This window comes from Acanthochromis polyacanthus, chromosome 9, assembly GCF_021347895.1.
Source record: "Acanthochromis polyacanthus isolate Apoly-LR-REF ecotype Palm Island chromosome 9, KAUST_Apoly_ChrSc, whole genome shotgun sequence".
NCBI lineage: Eukaryota > Metazoa > Chordata > Actinopteri > Pomacentridae > Acanthochromis > Acanthochromis polyacanthus.
In genome coordinates, this window is record NC_067121.1 from 6037296 (window position 1) to 6055382 (window position 18087).

The window sequence follows — 18087 nt, forward strand, 5'->3', positions numbered from 1 at the left end:
ATGAGTTTTACTGAGCATCACGTAGCTGTAAATATAAAATTAATCAGTTATTCACTTCTAATTCTTCTAAATTCTCATTTAGTTATTAGAAAGTTTGACTGAACTTCCCTTTTAAGCTTCACTGATTAGAACAAATATTTAACCTTTCATTTAAACAGTGTTGGTTGGAATGTTGTCGTCTTTGTGTTTGTTTTTAATGGTTTAACATCATTCCAGAGCTCTGTTTGACTACGATAAGACCAGAGACTCCGGTCTGCCCAGTCAGGGCCTCAACTTTAAGTTCGGCGACATCCTCCACGTGGTGAACGCCTCCGATGACGAGTGGTGGCAGGCCAGGCAGCTGACGGCTCAGGGGGAGGTGGAGGAGGTGGGGGTCATCCCCAGCAAGAGGAGGTCAGTGAAACGCAGAGCTGCAGCAGATCTGATTATGAAGGACTGATGAAGGCTTTGACTCACCGCCCAAGTGTCCCCTCTTACAAAGAAAGGAGAGGTCTGACTTTTATCGTAGGAACGCTTCAGCTGAGAGGCAGAATCTAGAATATAAATCCACTAAATTAGATTGTGTGGTTTTTAAATAGCTAATTGTTTTATTGTCTTTGTCAGTGAGGAAACTTGGGACATTGACGGTGCATCAAACACTTATTTTCCCCGCTGCATACACACAAACATCGATGATATGTCTGATTAAAGCTGGACTTTTAGAACAGCAGCTTCAGCTTGTTCATGAAGAATCTCATGGACTGAAGGATTTCTGACGTTTCCTTCTCTTTGACCTCAGAGTGGAGAAGAAGGAAAGAGCGAGATTAAAGACGGTGAAGTTTAACGCCAAGTCTCGAGAGCGAGGGGTGAGTGTTTACTTCAGTTAAACCGGCATTTTACTGCCAGGAGGAACCAGAAGTAGAGAAAATAACAGATGATTATAGATGGAGCAAAATCTAATGGAAGACGACGAAGAGCAGCGTAAAGATCAGTTTGAGTTCTGACTTTAAAAGTCTGACTTTAGAGCAGTCAGAATCTGAGGAAAAAAGTCAGAATTCAGATTATATACTTAGAATTTACTGAATATTTTACAAATTTAGTGTTGGACTGCTGACATTATAGTCAGAAAAATTCTGCATTTAATGTCTGAATTCTGAGTTTAATGCCAGAAGTTCAACCTCATACTTCCGAGTTTAAAGTCAGAATTAACATAATTCTGGCTTTAAACCGGAATTCTGACTGAGTTTAAAGCAATAATTCTGATGTCAGACTTTAAAGACAAAGGGAAAAGTCAGAATTTTTAATTTAAACCAGAATTTACTCAGAATTTTCCAAGTTCCATCTGAGGCTTCTGAATTCTGAGTTTGAGATCTGAATTAAGTCGGCATTTTCTGACCTTGATTCAGAATTAACTTGAATTTTTTTAAAGTTTAATCTCAGGATTCTACATTTGAAGTCCAAATTCTGTGTTTAAAGTCAGAATTTAACACAATTTTGAGATAAAAGTCAGAATTCTGAGTTTAATATAAATTTTTTTTTTAGATTTTTTTAAAATTTTAATCTCAAAACTCTGCATTTAAAGTCTGACTTTGGAGTTTAATCCTAGAATTAACTCAAGTTTTTTTTTTAATTTAACCTCAAAATTCTGAACTTAAAGCCAGAATTATGAGAAGAAAGTCAAAATTTTACATTTAAAGTCATAATTCTGACTTTAACAACATTATTCTGGACAATCGAAGGTCAGAACTTTTTTTTTTTAAACTTTGGTCCTAATCTTCCTCCACAGAATCTGAACCCTCTGGAGTCTCACCATGTTTTACTCATAATAACATAAATTATGTAGTTTCTTGTATTATTAATATTTGAATATAGTTCTAAGAAAATAGCATAAAAAGCACAGAAACAAGTTGTGATGAAATTCCTTCTTGCCAGCAGCTTTAATCTTCACATTTTCTGCTGTATTTGTGTGTTTAAGAACTAAAACTATTTTTCTTTGTGTCTGGGATAATTTTTCTTGTATTTTGGGCTCTTGGTGGCTCCATAATTTATTAAATCGTTAAACTGAGACGTCAGAAATGTGTTAAAAACAGCAGAATGAACTCCAGAGGGTTGAAGAAATCTGTGAAGCTGCGTTTTTACTGAAAGGTTGCAGTTTCTCTGTGTGTTTTTATTCTAAAATGTGTGTTTTAAAGTGTTTTACTCTTATTAGATGTGCTTTAAAGTGTTTTATTCTTATTAAATCTGTGTTATAAAGTGTTTTATTCTTATTAAACGTGTGTTTTGAGCCGCAGCCACCTGATCTCCACCTACTAACGTCGACTAAAACCAGCTGCCAGTTAACAGCATGTCGTCTTCGTCGTCGTCGCTGAAGTCGAACGTTTTTTCCTCCCAGCTCTAAACCGTGTGTCGCTTTAACACGCGTCGCCACGGCAACGCCTCCAGCCCAACCTAACACTGGCGGAAGCAGACAAACCCCAAAACATGCATGAAACCCTCAGAGAGAAACGCTTGACATTGACGTCTGCTGCTCACACAAACCTTCCTCCTCCTCATCCTCCTCTTCCTCACCACTCACCCTCCCTCTGCTGGATAACAGCATGATGTCACTAAGCCCCGCCCCCAACACCTGCTGATCAGCACCTCAGATTCTGGCTTCCAGGTGCACTCTGCTGTAATCAATATTTTAATTAATAAAGCCACTATTTAGTTAGTGTTTAAGACCGATTCTGTGTGAAAAAAGTCAGATTTATCCCACAAAAAAGTCAGAATTTCAGGTTTAATTTCAGAATTCTGCATTTAATGTCAAAATAAGCGTCTCAGTTTTGAGAAAAAAAGTCAGAATTCTGAGTTCAGCTCCAGAAAGTAGCTGAATTTTAAGTTCAGTCGCAAAATTCTGCATTTAAAGTAGGAATTGTCCATAAAAACAGTCAAAATAGTCTCACAAAAAAGTCAGAATTTCAGGTTTAATTCCAGAGTTCTGCATTTAAAGTCTGAATTATCACATAAAAAAGTCAAAATTCAAGTTTAAACACAGAATGTTCCTTTAAAGATCAGAATTATCCCATGAAAACGTAAAAAATTTCAGGTTTAATCCCAGAATTCTGCATTTAAAGTGAGCGTAAAGGTCAAAAGTTTTTTTTTTTTTGGGGGGGGGGGAATCGAGTTTTTAATGAAAAAACTTCAGACTTTTGAGTTTAACATCAGAAAGTCACTGAATTTTAAATTTGATTTTAGAATTTTTTTTATTTAAACCAGAATTATCCCATAAAAAATTCAAACTTCCACATTTAATCCCAGAATTCTGCACCTGAAGTCAAAAAAGTCAAAAACGTCTCACAGAAACATCAGAATTTCAGGTTTCATCTAAAAATTCTGTATTTAAAGTTAGGATAAAGATCTGAATTCTAAGGAAAAAAGTCAGAATTCTAAGGGAAAAAGTCAGGATATTGTGTTCAACCCTGGAAAGTGGCAGTTTAAAAAAAAAAAAGTTTAATTTTATAATTCTGCATTTAAAGTTAGAATAAAGGTCTTTTGAGAAAAAAAGTCAGACTTCTGAGTGTGAAGTCAGAATTTCAAAAAGTCAAAGGAAGTCTCAATTTAGTGACAAAATTCTTTGAGAAAACTTCATCTGTGTTAATAATCAGTTATTCAATTTGTGGCATTTTTAATTTAAAAAAACAACAAAACAAGACATTTGAAGACAGTTGGTCCAGAAAACAATCAACAGATTATTCTACAGTGAAAATAACAGTTCTTTGTTTGGTGTTGCCTGCAGTAGTTTAAACCAATTATTAATACTTTAACTGTCAGTAAATGTTTCATAGATCAGCTGTAGTTCCTGGTTCATCCACCAGGTGGAGCTTCTTCCTGTTTAGTCCTGTACAGTTCAGCTCCATGAGGAAGTTTCCTGTGATGTTTAATCAGTCACTGAACAGGCTTTAAAAACCATTAATTCATTCTTACAGACGGACAGAAGATGTTTGTGATTCTTCTTCTTGGTTCTTCTGTTTCTTTAGAGGTTCAGGACTTTAGATTTCAGTAAAAATGAACCCACAGCGAGTAAAAACCCGACAGAACAAAGAGACATTCAGGAACCTCTCAGAGTTCAGGGAGTTTCCAGCTTCTCTCGGCTTCTCGCTGCTTCGTCACTGCATGTCGTCGCATGTTCACTTCCTGCTGCTGCCTTCACTGTCACTGTGGAGAAACCAGCGTCTGAAACAGCATCTGTAGGTCCACTCTAAAGGTGGAGACAGTCAGACGTCTGGTTGTGTGGTTTAATCTCAGGGGACAGAAACAAACATTAAAACTGTTCATTTAGCGTTTGGATTCAGAAACCAGAGTGAGTAGAAAACAAAGACCTGCAGCGTTTGTTAAAGTTAACGTAGAGACTCTCTGGATTAGAACCACTCCACTGTCAGCTTTACTTCTGGTTACAACTTTAACATTTCTACATTTAAAGTCTGTAACTGAGGATTCAACAACGATTATTCAGGATTTTCTCACATTTCAAGTCTTTGCTAGTTGGTCCTTAAACCCTCTGAACCCCAGAATCCACCGCCGTGCTCTAAGGCCTGTTACTGACAAAATATAGACCGAAACTTTAACAACTATTTAAAGAATTTAACATTTTCAACCGTCTGATGGACCTTTACCTACTCGTCTGAGATGTGCGGTTCCAAAACTTACTTTAAAAATTGGGATATTTATTCAAAACCATTTAATTCTCTATGTTGCTTTTATACATTCCACAAAAAATAGACATTTAGGTAAATTCTTCTTTTCTCATGTCAGATGTAATTGTTAGTCGAAGCCTCAGATCTTTTTCTCTCATTAAACCCGTATTTCCTTCAGCTGTAGAAACTGTAAAAACATCAACTTTGAACAAGTTTGAAGTAATTTCGAACGTTTCTCATTTTAGGCGATATTAGAGACATTTTGACCAGGTTTTGAGGCATCTTGAACAAGTTTTAAATACTTTAAACACATTTTGACTAATTTGGTGCAACTTTTCTTTACATTTTGGACCATTTTTGAGTTCTTATGAGCATTTTTTAGTCTTATTGGACAATTTTTATCATTTAAAGCAATTTTATTCATTTGTACCAAGTTTTGAAGATTTTTAGAGAAGTTTTGTCATTTGGGACACTACTTGAGTTGTTCTAAATCGTTTTTCAGCCATTTTGGACGAGTTTTTGAGTTGTTTTAAAAACATTCTGAGAAGGTTTTTGTAGTTTTCGTCAACTCTAATGACATTTCGTCAATGTCTTAAGTCATTTTTAGAAATATTTTAAACAGATTTTGAGTTGTTTTTAGCGGTTTCTAAATCATTTTGGACCAGTTTGAACAGATTCATGAAGCATTTTTAAGATATTTGAGACATTTTGAACAAATATTTGAGGTGTTTTTACCATTTCTGATTAATTTTACACAGATAAACCATAGTCTTTTTCTCTGATATTGAGCCATTCTGGACATTTATTTATTACTTTTTCTATATTGATCAACGTTAGCTCAACTACACAACCCACGAAATGTCATCAAAACACTTAGTCTAATCGTTTTAAAAATAAAGTCACCAAAAACAAACAGTTTGCTTTGATCAGATGGTGTAAAAAAACTAAAAATTTAGTGCAGATGTGAAGCTAATGGTGACTCAGCTGTGACCAACAGTGACTTCATTAAAATTCAGAGAGTTCTCAGATGAGCTGCAGGCAGTGCATCTGAGAACTCTCTGAATAAAGGAAACTAAAAAAGGATTTAAATCTGAGACTGGAGCTAAAAACGACCGTAGATCGTTGGAGTTCAGACGGTTTAAGTAGAGTTTAGAGCAGGTTTGTCTCTAAATCAGCCCCAGGCTCAGACAGGAAGCTTCTTATTCTGTCTGAAGCATCATCAGACCCCCTCATCTCCCTTCTTCCTCCTCTTTTTTTGTTTACTCCATCACCCCTGCTCCTCCTCTTCCTCCTTTTCCTCAGCAGTCTCTCAATGACAAGCGTAAAAAGAACCTCTTTTCCCGAAAGTTTCCATTCTACAAGAGCAAAGAGGCGAGTGAGCAGGAGACCAGCGACGTCGACCGTAAGTACGACGGTTTGGGGGGGCGGTCTGTCCGAGGGTCATGTGACTGGCAGCAGGAAGAGAGATCAGCTGGCGGCGGCGTGCTGCGAACGCCCCGGTTTGTCATGGTAACAGGCTGAGCCGATCAGTTTCACCAGTGATTGGGTTAAAAACTATGAAAGAGTCGAAGCAGTGAAGGAAGTCTGACTCATCAAACTGACTCCTCCTTAGAGCCAACATGGCCGCCCTGTTAGCCCTAAGAAGGAGCCAACATGGCCTCCTTGTTGAGTCCTTCTCAAGCCAACATGGCCACTTGCCGGCTCCTCCTTAGAGCCAATATGGCCGCTTTGCCGGCTCCTCCTTAGAGCCAACATGGCCGCCCAGTTGGCTCCTCCTTTGAGCCAACATGGACGTCCTGATGACTCCTTTTCAAGCCAACATGTCAGCCCTGTTGGCTCCTCCTTAGAGCCAACATGGCCGTCCATTCGGCTCCTCCTTAGAGCCAACATGGCCGTCCTGATAGATCCTCTTTAAGCTAAGATAGTGGCCATGTTGGCTCCAAGACGGGCCAACATGATCGCCTTGTTGAGTCCTTATTAAGCCAACATGGCCGCCCCAGTTGGCTCTAAGGAGTATCCAACATGGCCGTCCAGTCAGCTCCTCCTTAGAGCCAAACATGGCCGCCTTTTTGAGTCCTTCTTGAGCCAACATTGCAGCCCTGCAACTGGCGGCGTTCGCTCTGCTCTCTCTGTCCGTCGCTGTAACTCAGTAACTTTGTGTTTCTGTGGTTGTTTCTCTTCGTTGTTCACTTGGCTGCTGATCACAGGAAAACAGCGACGACGTTCTGTCCAAAGGCCACAGTAAGTTTCCCTCCAAACCCTCCTCAGAAACTCCCATCAGCCTCCTGGTCTCCACCAGTAAACTCTGTCAGCTGCAGTTTGAACCAAGAAATATGAAGCAAACCTTGCTGGCATTTACAGGAACAACAAGAAAAATGATGTTTAGATTTAGATGATAAAGATTTAAATAACTTCTAGAACGTTGTATAAATACATTTACTGACTCTAGTTGTTTTCTTTTTCTCCAGATCCTTTGTCTTTGATAGTAAAAAAACTATATTTAAGTGACTTACTGTCTCAGTTTCTTAGTTCACTTCTTCCTTTGTAAGTAAAACGTCCACAAGTTGGTTTAAACGTCTTTAGATGAAGATGTAATAAAGTTTGCTCTTAAGTTGTCAGATGTTTGCAGGAGATTCGTTTTGGTAAAAGTGTGGCTCAAAATTTAAGAAAAAACTGACAAAAGCAGCTAACTGATCCGTGTAAATAATAAAATCACAGAAACATTCAGCTGCATCGTCTGCAAAATGTTTTTTTAACTAAGCATTAAAATTCAGCTTTCAAAATCTTTCTGTGAACTTTATTGTTCTTCTTCGTTAGTGTAAAAATAACTTTTATTGTTCGGTGTTTAGAACATCATTTATCATCCAGAAACTAAAAAACTGAATTTCTACTTTCAAACCTGATTCTAGAGTCAAAGTAAAGTCGGTAAAAGTTTGTTAAATCGGTAAAATCTGACGCCGACGTTGGTTCTGGTGGAAACTCAGACCTTCCTCTTCCTCCTCTTCCTCCTCTTCAGACAGACTTCTTCACTTTTCATTCTCATTTCTGTTTTTTATTTTTTCTGCTGTTTTCTGCTCAAATCGTTGCTCCACAGAGTCCCCGAGGATCCGACGACGTTTAGTTTCAGTTTCTCTCTGGTTTTATGACGAGTTTGAACAATTCTTTGAAGCATTTTGAATAAGTTTTAAGTATTTTAGATGAATTTTAAGACATTTTAGTCACATTTTTTTAGGATTTTTTACCATTTCTGAACCATTTGAGGACAAGTTATTGTCATTTTGAACAATTCTTATGTTCTGATATTCTGTTTCTCTGATATTTGAGTGATTCTGGACATTTTATTTTCTGTAATACTGAACAAAGTTAACACGACTACATGACTCTTAGAGACGCATTAATGGAAACACAGCAGGATTCTCCTTTGAGTTGTTTTTCTCAGATGTTTTTACCTCGTTAATCATGTTTGTTTAGTATATCTTAACTATTGATGAAGTGATTGCTTGTTTGGTCTGTGAAGTCACATCATGATTTCACGGAGCTCATGGTCACAGTTTCCACAGAGCAGACGTGAAATAAAAACTATTAAAGTGAATATTTAGCTGTTGAGTTTGAAGTGAAACTCGTTGGGGACGAGACTTTTGTTGCTGATTTGTGGGTCTGATCGGAGCAAAGCATCGTGGGAATCCGTGCGCTGACCGGCTCTGTTGTGTTTGTTGTGATTCCAGAACACGTGACGTCTAACGCCAGCGATAGTGAGAGTAGCTACCGTAAGTGTGACTCCGATGCTAACCGCTAACTGATGTCATAACGAGGCACAGGCTGCCGATTGGCCGACAACAGCATGACCTCACGCACAGTTAACTTCCTGCTAACGCTCCTGAATGCAGCATGAAAACCTGCAGGCGCTAAAAGTCCCAAACGGATGAGATGTGAGATGAAGATTCAACGTTTATTTAATGTTTTTTAACGTTATTCTGCAGTTTTTCAACTTTTTCAGCTCATTTAGTTCAAATCTGAGGAAACAAACAGCACAAAAACACAAATAAAAGCCAAAGACAATCTAAAACACGACAGTTTACGAGTTAAAAACTAGAATATTTGTCTTTTATTACAGATCAGTTTAGGAATTAACATCTTTACAAATGGAATTAAAACTTCACTAAATGTTTTTCACTTATAAAATAAGTATTTTTGACAAAATATGACTCATTTATCAAAACCTTAATATTGTTTTGTTAAAAGTTTTGATCACATCACACAATTTCTTGACATTTTGAAAATGTTTTGAGTTATTCTGGACGGTTTTTTAAACACATGTAACACATTTGTTTTTACAAATGTTGAGTCATTTGGGATGATTTTTAAAATTTTGGATGAGGTTGAGACATTTTACACAAGTTTTAAACATTTTATTCACATTTTTAAAGCAATTTGAACAAGTTTCAAGGCAATTTTGGCAAAATTTTAGTCATTTGAGACAAGTTTTGAATCGTTTCAAATAAAGTATGAGTCATTTTGGACAGTTTTCTTGACATTTTGGATTTTTTTTTAGTAATTTTAAACAAATTTCAACTTGCTGTGGACAATATTTAAATAGTATTAGTCCGTTTTGAGTCATTTTGAACAGTTTTAGTGTCATTTTTGTGTTGTGCTCGAATAAGTTTTAAATCACTGGACAAGGTCTTGAGATTTTGAACACAGTTCAAACAAGTTTCAAGTCATTTTTGATAAACTGGGTCATTATGGGCAAATTTTAAATAATTTGTCAGTTTTTTAGTCATTTCGGACAGTTTTGACATTTTCAACACATTCGAGAAGCATTTTGAACACGTTTCAAGTCATTATCGACAAATTTTGAGTCTTTTTAAAACATTTTGGTTCATTTTGGACACATTTTTTGACATTTTGATCAAGTTTCAAGTCATTTTGGACCATTTTTGAATCATTTTGGTAACATTTGAGTTATTTAACAGTGTTTCAGTCTTCAGATCTCCTCTAACAGGCCTGACATCACCTTTTTAACCGTTAAAAGTCGTTCAACTCTCCTGATTCATAAAGAAAGTCGCTGCAGATTTACTAAAATCCAGATTTAACTTGTGAAACTAATAAACCTTTCAGGAATCTCAGTAAACCGTCGGTTGAAACTAACATGAATCTCTCATCTCATCCCTCCTCTTCCTCCTCCTGACCTTCATCCTGCTTCAGCTAAACTCTGGTTTTCACTGCTGGCTGTTAATCTGAGTCCTGTTTTGTTTTCTCAGGTGGGCAGGAGGAATACGTTCTGTCCTACGAACCCGTCGTCCAGCAGGAAGGTGAGAAAACTCTTTAGAATTAATCAGAGTTTCTGCAGAACTCTTGTCCTGAAAATGTGAAAAGAACCAAACTGACGACTTTAAGCTTTTACTTCACAACATTTACTGCATTATAAAGATAAATATTCAGATGTAACTTGCTGAAGTGTGTCGGTATGAAACTAAAACCCAACAGACACCTGATGGTTGTCCTGGAGAAGTTCTAGAGGTTTTAGTAACAGAAGAAGTGAACCAGGTTTTGTTTGGATGTTAAGTTCTGATGTTTCTCTGACAGTGAACTACACTCGTCCCGTCATCATCCTCGGCCCCATGAAGGATCGAATCAACGACGACCTGATCTCCGAGTTCCCCGACAAGTTCGGATCCTGCGTCCCTCGTAAGTCCGTCAAACGTCGGTCAGTTTGGTCGTATCTTCAGGACGTTCTTCTTATTAGATCTCCTGGTTTCTTCTCTCAGATACGACCCGACCGAAGCGCGACTACGAGGTGGACGGCAGAGATTATCACTTCGTGGTCTCCAGAGAACAGATGGAAAAAGACATCCAGGACCACAAGTTCATCGAGGCGGGTCAATACAACAACCACCTGTATGGAACCAGCGTCCAGTCGGTCCGAGAGGTGGCTGAGAAGGTACCGGAACCACAGACCTGCAGGGTAGACCAGTGTGGAAGGCTTGAAACTCTTAGTCTCAGATTTCATCCTAATGGATTTCATCACAGTGGCCTTGAAAAGTTCTTGGATTTCATCAAAAAGTCTGAAATTTAATGTAAATGGTCTTAAGAAGTCCTGAACTTCATCAAAGTGCCCATAAAAAGTCTTACATTTCATCGAGGTAGACTTGAACTCAGTGAACTAGTGAACTCAGAAGAGCTTAAATTCCAATAAGATGGACCTAAAGTGGCCAAAGTGGTCCTAAATTTAATTAAAATGGTCTTAAAAGTTGAAATTTCATGAAAGGAATCCTGATAAGTCTTAAATGAAACACTTACATGTATTCAGATTTGACTCAGTGATGAATTTAAAATCTTGTAGATTTGATCAAAGTAGATTTAAAAGATGTGAAATTTTACCACAGGTGTCTTTAAGAGTTTTAAATTTCATCAAAGTGGAATTAAATTGCCTTAACTTTCTGTCAAAGTGGACTCTAGAAGTCCTAAATCTCTTTAAAGTGGCCTTAAAAATCTTAAATTTCATCATAGTGAACCTAAAAAGTGTCACATCTTATCAAAGTGGTCTTAAATGAAATCAAAATGGTTTTTAAAAGTCTTATATTTCACCAAAATGGATTTAAAAGGTCTCCGATTTCAGAGTTTTTTCTTAAATTCACACAAACGGTATGGTAGCATCTCAGAGCTTCAATGTTTGCTGTAAAACTTTTCTTTGGGGATTAATTTGAACTTTAGTTTTCTCAGACGTGAATGTCTGATAAATGGTTGTTCAACGGTTGTTCAACTGTTGCTGTTTGTGTTCTTCCTCGGTGGTGTTCAGGGGAAACACTGCATTCTAGACGTATCAGGAAACGCCATCAAGCGGCTCCAGCTGGCTCTGCTCCATCCCATCGCCATCTTCATCAAACCTAAGTCTGTGGAGAACATCATGTGAGTTTCTGCTTTCACTTCTTCTGACCTGAAACTGGAGCTTTGAGGCGTAAAAACTGACGTTTTCTTCCTGCAGGGAGATGAACAAACGTCTGACGGAGGAGCAGGGAAAGAAAACCTTCGACCGAGCGACCAAGCTGGAGCAGGAGTTCACCGAGCACTTCACAGGTCGGTTCTGTTGGTAGATCCAGTAAACAACACGTTTCCTTTATCAGGAGTTTCAGGGCAAATTTCCAACAACTTCCATTCAATAAACACTTAAAATGAGTGAAATCAGTGAAAGTTTCTCCACATTAAACTGTTTTTTAATGGCTGAACGTTTAGAATGAAGTTAAATAAACGACAGTAAAAACAGATGTTTTCATTTAAAGTTGCTGCTGTTAGACGCAACAGATGGACTTTAATCCTCCTCAGTAAATAACCTGAAACATTCTAAATCTTTTCACATCGTCAGGCTGGTTTTCACAAACGAGGAAGCTGACTTCAGTGATTTGGAGCCTGACAGGAAACAGGAACGTGGGAAACTAAAACACGCAACGAAAACATTTCAGATTTTTTTCTGGTTTTAGAACATTAGCAGGACTCTGCTCCCAGTCTGGGTTAGCATTTGAACATGTTAGCTTAACATTGTTAGCAGCTGTCAGGGATGATAATGATTAATTTAAAGTGATTCACTGGTTCAAAATCCATGAACCAATAAGGCAGCAGACAGCGAACATGTGCTGTCTGTCAGATAAAAGTATTGTAGAGCAGCTGCAGTACCTGGTTGTTCCACAAGGTGGAGCCTCTTACTGTTCAATGAGGCTAAAGACTGCAGCTCGTTTGCTGCGTTTAACATGATTTTGACCTGATGAGACAAAAGCTCAGACAACGGACAGATCCACAATGATAGCGCAAAGAATCATGGGAATGTTTGCATACAAATTAACTAAAAGAGCAGTTTTGTTGTTTTTTTATTTCAGTTGTGTTTGAATTTTGATTGCTGTGGATGGAGAGCTGGTTTTCAGTGTTTGTGTTGTTGTTTAGCTACAACGGGGCACCATGACAGAGACTTGTGTAGCGGTTAGTGGTTTCCAGACGGTGTTTCATGAAGCCGAAGTTCCGATATCTGTACTTTCAAACTATGTAGTACATTAGAAAAAGGTTTACTGCGTCCCGGTACGTAGAGTGTAAAACGTAGGACGTCAAAAAGCAGAAATTTGATAAATAAACCTGAGTCCATGTTTCTGAGTCGGTTCTTTTTTGTGGATTCATTCGGTTGTGTTTGAATTTTGCTTGCTGTAGACGATGAGATGGTTTTTAGTGTTTGCGTCGTCGTTTAGCTACAACAGGACGCCATGACAGAGACTTGAGCAGCAGGTAATGGTTTCCAGACGGTGTTAAATGAAGCTGAAGTTTTTAATATCTGTACTTCCAAGCTAGGACAGATTCTACTTTATTTGAATGAGACAGTGTCCTAAAACTTTTGACAGGGGGTGTACGTATGAAAGGTTTACTACGTCCCGGTAGGTAGAGTGTCGGTGTTTCTGGTTCTTGTTTGTGGATTGGTTTCTTTATTTAATTTTTTCTTGTCTGTCTGCAGCCATCGTTCAGGGCGACACTCTGGAGGAGATCTACGACCAGGTGAAGCAGATCATCGAGGAGCAGTCGGGTCCGTTCATCTGGGTTCAGTCCAAGGAGAAGTTATGAAGCTCGGCTCGTCCTTCGTCCTCTTCATTTCTGAGAGTCGAGCCGCCTCCCCCCCGCCTCCCTTCACTCCCCCGATCAGCTGATGGATCGTCGCTTTTTCTTTGATTCAGACTCGTCGACGGGTTTAAAGCACACGGGAGGTTCGACACGGTACAACAGCTCCTTAATGTTTAAGGGAGGAGAACTTGAGAAGGAACGTACGAAGCAGATTTTATCTTTTGTTTTTTGGGTTTTTGTTTTTTTTGTGGATTTTCTTCCCTTTTCTTCGTCTTGTAAGGTCGGCAGATGGACGGAGTTTCAGCCTCAGGCAGCGTCTGTCGACTCGGAGGAAACGGACACACAAAAAGCAAAACTTTGCACGTTTGAGCTTTAACAGCATGTCGGTTTAATCCCCGTTTATTTCCCATCAGCCCCTTCACCTCTGATGTCACAGCTGTTTTCTTCTGTTCTGCGCTTTTCACCGTTTTTCTCTTTTTGTTTTCTACTTGATTCATGTTTAGTTTGATTTTATTTGTTTGCTCCTCACTGCTGCTGGACGTTCGTCGGGACGCTGGAGGTTCCTGCTCGGCCACCAGAGGGCGCCGCTCGGTGGATCTGCTGTAAGAGATTTTTTAATGACGCAAAATCAGATGGTTGAGATGAAATCATTAAAGATCCAAAAGACTCATCTGTCTTTTAAAAACTGCTGCTTTCAATTAATGAATTATAATTTTGTGATTTTATTTTACACATTTACCTCCAATTAATAATCAACGAAACAGATTCAAAGACTTTGCAGCATTAATTTGTTTCCTGACAAATATGTTGCAGCATTAATTAGTTTCCTGACAAATATGCCATTAATTAATTGCCTTCATTTTTTAACATTTCTAACAAACTGACCGTGAGAACTTTATTTTCTTTGCAACAACTGGAAAAATCTGACCTTGCAAAGAGAATATTATTGCCTGTTTTCAGTTTATGTTGAAAAAGAACTACAGACGAGAATGAAAAATTATTTTTAAAAAAATGTCACCACCAAAGGAAGAGAAACAGCATCTCATAATTACGAGAAAAGAATGCTTTAACAAAATGTTATCTTATAATTGCAATAAAACTCATTTCACTATCTCTAAATTATTTTGTTACCAAATAACTAGTTCAAGAAAACACAGTAAATGATGACGTTACACAAATATTCTTAGATTAATTCACAGAAATATAGAATCTAAAGTAAACATCATCATCTTATGAGAGTTATTTTTACAAGAGAATTATTTTATTAAAAGTAAATTATTTTATAACCACAGGAGACTCGCGTCATGATTTTTGAAATCTATTTTTAAAATGCGAGAACTTTCCCGTAATTACAAGAAAAAAATCAGATAAACCAAAAAAATAAGTAAAAATCTGATTTATTCGGAATCTTGAAACTTAAGTTTCCAAAAAAAAATAAACAGCAAGAAAATTAGAAATCTGTGATCACAAATCGTTGCATTGCAGGAAAGTTTTTCATAATTACATTAAAATACTCTGACAGTTTGAGTCACAAAAATATAATTTCAAGAAAACTTCATCACGAGAATTATTTTGTTACAAGAAAAATATTTTATTACGAGTGAATTATCATAAAACCATAACAGACTATCTTCAGAAAATGTATTGAAAAAGGAGAAAAATGTTTTATATCTATTAGAAAAATTAAGAGAAAAGTAGAGGAATGAATTTACCAAAAAGAATTCTCAGATTTACAAAAATATTCTCAGCTACAAAAAAATGTCGTAATTGTGAGATGTATAGTCAAGATTATTTCACAAATTTAAGAAAATGAGCAGGTTTTAACAGTGAAACGGGTTGACTGAAGGTTCAAACATTTCCAGACGTATGCTTGTTTTATTTTTTTGTTTTTTATACGAATCGGCGCCCTCCGTGATGCGAGTTCGAACCCCGCCGGTCGTCTTGGCAACGTCCGCCAGCGTCGTCAGTGTCTTACCACGAAAACGATGTCGATCATGTGATTCGCTGAACCTGGAGACGAGCTGCCACCTCCAGGTGTCCACAGGTGTGTCCGGAACTCGCAGACGATTATTGTACAATGAGATTTTGACAGATATTTAACCCTCGGTAAACTGCCTATTTTGTTATAATAAAGTCTATATTGAACTTTACTTAAGCACTACTACTACGGGAATTATTTTCTTTGCATTGTTAATCATATATGAATAGAAAAGTATAAAGATATTTGAATATGAATATATATTTTTTCTTTTTCTTTGATCACCACCTCCTCTGTCTTTTAATTTTCTTTTTTAAGCATAATAAAATCTTAACAAGAAAACAAGACGTGGTGCTCGACTCTTCTTTAGTCATCAGCCCTTTAAACTACCAGCAGTTTCTGGTGTTTTCTTTACTCTGTAGAATGCTTTATTTATTTTACTAAAGATACATATAAACCTGGAATTAACACGTTTCACCATGCAGAATGTATCTCCAACAACTTGCTCTTCTGTTTGCTGTTTCTGAGCCACGCTTCATTTATTTTAGTCATCCAGTTTGTTTTATTTTCCTCTGCTCTGTGGAAACTGTTTTGTGAAGAGTTCAGATCAAATTAGAACTTTATATTTAATGAGCAGCAGTCTCTTTGCATTCCAGCCAAAGATCCTGATTCCAATTCTGAAGCACAGTGGTGGTGGCATCATGGTTTGGGCACGTTTTGTTGTGTCTGGACCAGGATTGTCGACACTAAAAACTGTCATGGTGTGTCGATGAAAACGTAAGCGTATAGTATGTTGTTAAAATTGTCTATGCCATTAAAAATGTCTTAGTGTGTCGTACTGCAGTGTGTCGTTGAAAGTGTAGAATAGTATTTTAAAAATGTTGTATAATTTTCAGTGTCATAGTACATCTCATTGAAACATGATAAAATATCAACATACTATGACGTTTATTAATGGCATAGTATACTTTGTTTATTATCGACATGCTATACAATGATGTTTATCATCAACATTCTAAACTATGATGTTTATTAGCGACATGCTATACTATGACGTTTATTATCGACATGCTATACTATGACGTTTATCATCAACATTCTAAACTATGACGTTTATCATCGACATGCTATACTATGACGTTTATCATCAACATTCTAAACTATGATGTTTATTATCGACATGCTATACTATGACGTTTATTATCGACATGCTATACTATGACGTTTATCATCAACATTCTAAACTATGACGTTTATCATCGACATGCTGTACTATGACGTTTATTAGCGACATGCTATACTGTGACGTTTATCAGCGACATGCTGTACTGTGACGTTTATCAGCGACATGCTATACTGTGACATTTATCATCGACATGCTATACTATGACGTTTATCATCAACATTCTAAACTATGACGTTTATCATCGACATGCGATACTATGACGTTTATCATCAACATTCTAAACTATGACGTTTATCATCGACATGCTATACTATGACGTTTATTAGCGACATGCTATACTATGACGTTTATCATCGACATGCTGTACTATGACGTTTATCAGCGACATGCTATACTATGACGTTTATCATCGACATGCTGTACTATGACGTTTATTAGCGACATGCTATACTGTGACGTTTATCAGCGACATGCTGTACTATGACGTTTATTAGCGACATGCTATACTGTGACGTTTATCAGCGACATGCTGTACTATGACGTTTATTAGCGACATGCTATACTGTGACGTTTATCAGCGACATGCTATACTGTGACATTTATCGACATGCTATACTGTGACGTTTATTAGCGACATGCTATACTATGATGTTTATAAACATTCTAAACTATGACCTTTATCATCGACATGCTATACTATGACGTTTATCATCGACATGCTATACTATGTTTATCATCGACATGCTGTACTGTGACGTTTATTAGCGACATGCTATACTATGATGTTTATTAGCGACATACGATGACGTTTATCAGCGATATGCTGTACTGTGACGTTTATCATCGACATGCTGTACTGTGACGTTTATTAGCGACATGCTATACTATGACGTTTATCATCAACATTCTAAACTATGACCTTTATCATCGACATGCTATACTATGACGTTTATCATCGACATGCTATACTATGTTTATCATCGACATGCTGTACTGTGACGTTTATTAGCGACATGCTATACTATGACGTTTATTAGCGACATACTATGACGTTTATCAGCGATATGCTATACTATGACATTTATCATCGACATGCTGTACTGTGACGTTTATCATCGACATGCTATACTATGACGTTTATTAGCGACATGCTATACTATGACGTTTATCATCGACATGCTATACTATGACGTTTATCATCGACATGCTATACTGTGACGTTTATCATTGACATGCTACACTGTGACGTTTATTATCGACATGCTATACTATGATGTTTATCATCAACATTCTAAACTATGACGTTTATCATCGACATGCTATACTATGACGTTTATTAGCGACATACTATGACGTTTATCAGCGATATGCTATACTATGACGTTTATCATCGACATGCTGTACTGTGACGTTTATCATCGACATGCTGTACTGTGACGTTTATTAGCGACATGCTGTACTGTGACGTTTATCATCGACATGCTGTACTGTGACGTTTATTAGCGACATGCTATACTATGATGTTTATTATCGACATGCTATACTATGACGTTTATTAGCGACATGCTATACTGCGACGTTTATCATTGACATGCTATACTGTTACGTTTATTATCGACATGCTATACTGTGACGTTTATCATTGACATGCTATACTGCGACGTTTATCATTGACA

The 18087-nt window shown here is 37.3% G+C and overlaps 1 protein-coding gene across 19 annotated transcripts in view; it reads left to right on the top strand.

The window, feature by feature from the left end:
- dlg1b (discs large MAGUK scaffold protein 1b) overlaps nt 1-15570 on the top strand; it is a 156438-nt gene extending 140868 nt beyond the window's left edge. For 11 of the 19 annotated variants that reach the window (XM_051953004.1, XM_051953008.1, XM_051953012.1 and 8 more), the window contains 10 exons: nt 217-393; nt 779-845; nt 5955-6054; nt 8378-8419; nt 9914-9964; nt 10239-10340; nt 10421-10593; nt 11452-11561; nt 11638-11729; nt 13144-15570. In XM_051953004.1, the coding sequence (XP_051808964.1) occupies nt 217-393; nt 779-845; nt 5955-6054; nt 8378-8419; nt 9914-9964; nt 10239-10340; nt 10421-10593; nt 11452-11561; nt 11638-11729; nt 13144-13250 (1021 nt within the window). In that variant the 3' untranslated portion in view covers nt 13251-15570. Of the gene's footprint in view, nt 1-216; nt 394-778; nt 846-5954; nt 6055-6859; nt 6894-8377; nt 8420-9913; nt 9965-10238; nt 10341-10420; nt 10594-11451; nt 11562-11637; nt 11730-13143 lie in introns of all 19 variants that reach the window. The other 8 variants (XM_051953005.1, XM_051953014.1, XM_051953018.1 and 5 more) reach the window with 3 other exon arrangements.
- Nucleotides 15571-18087: the final 2517 nt, after the last annotated feature.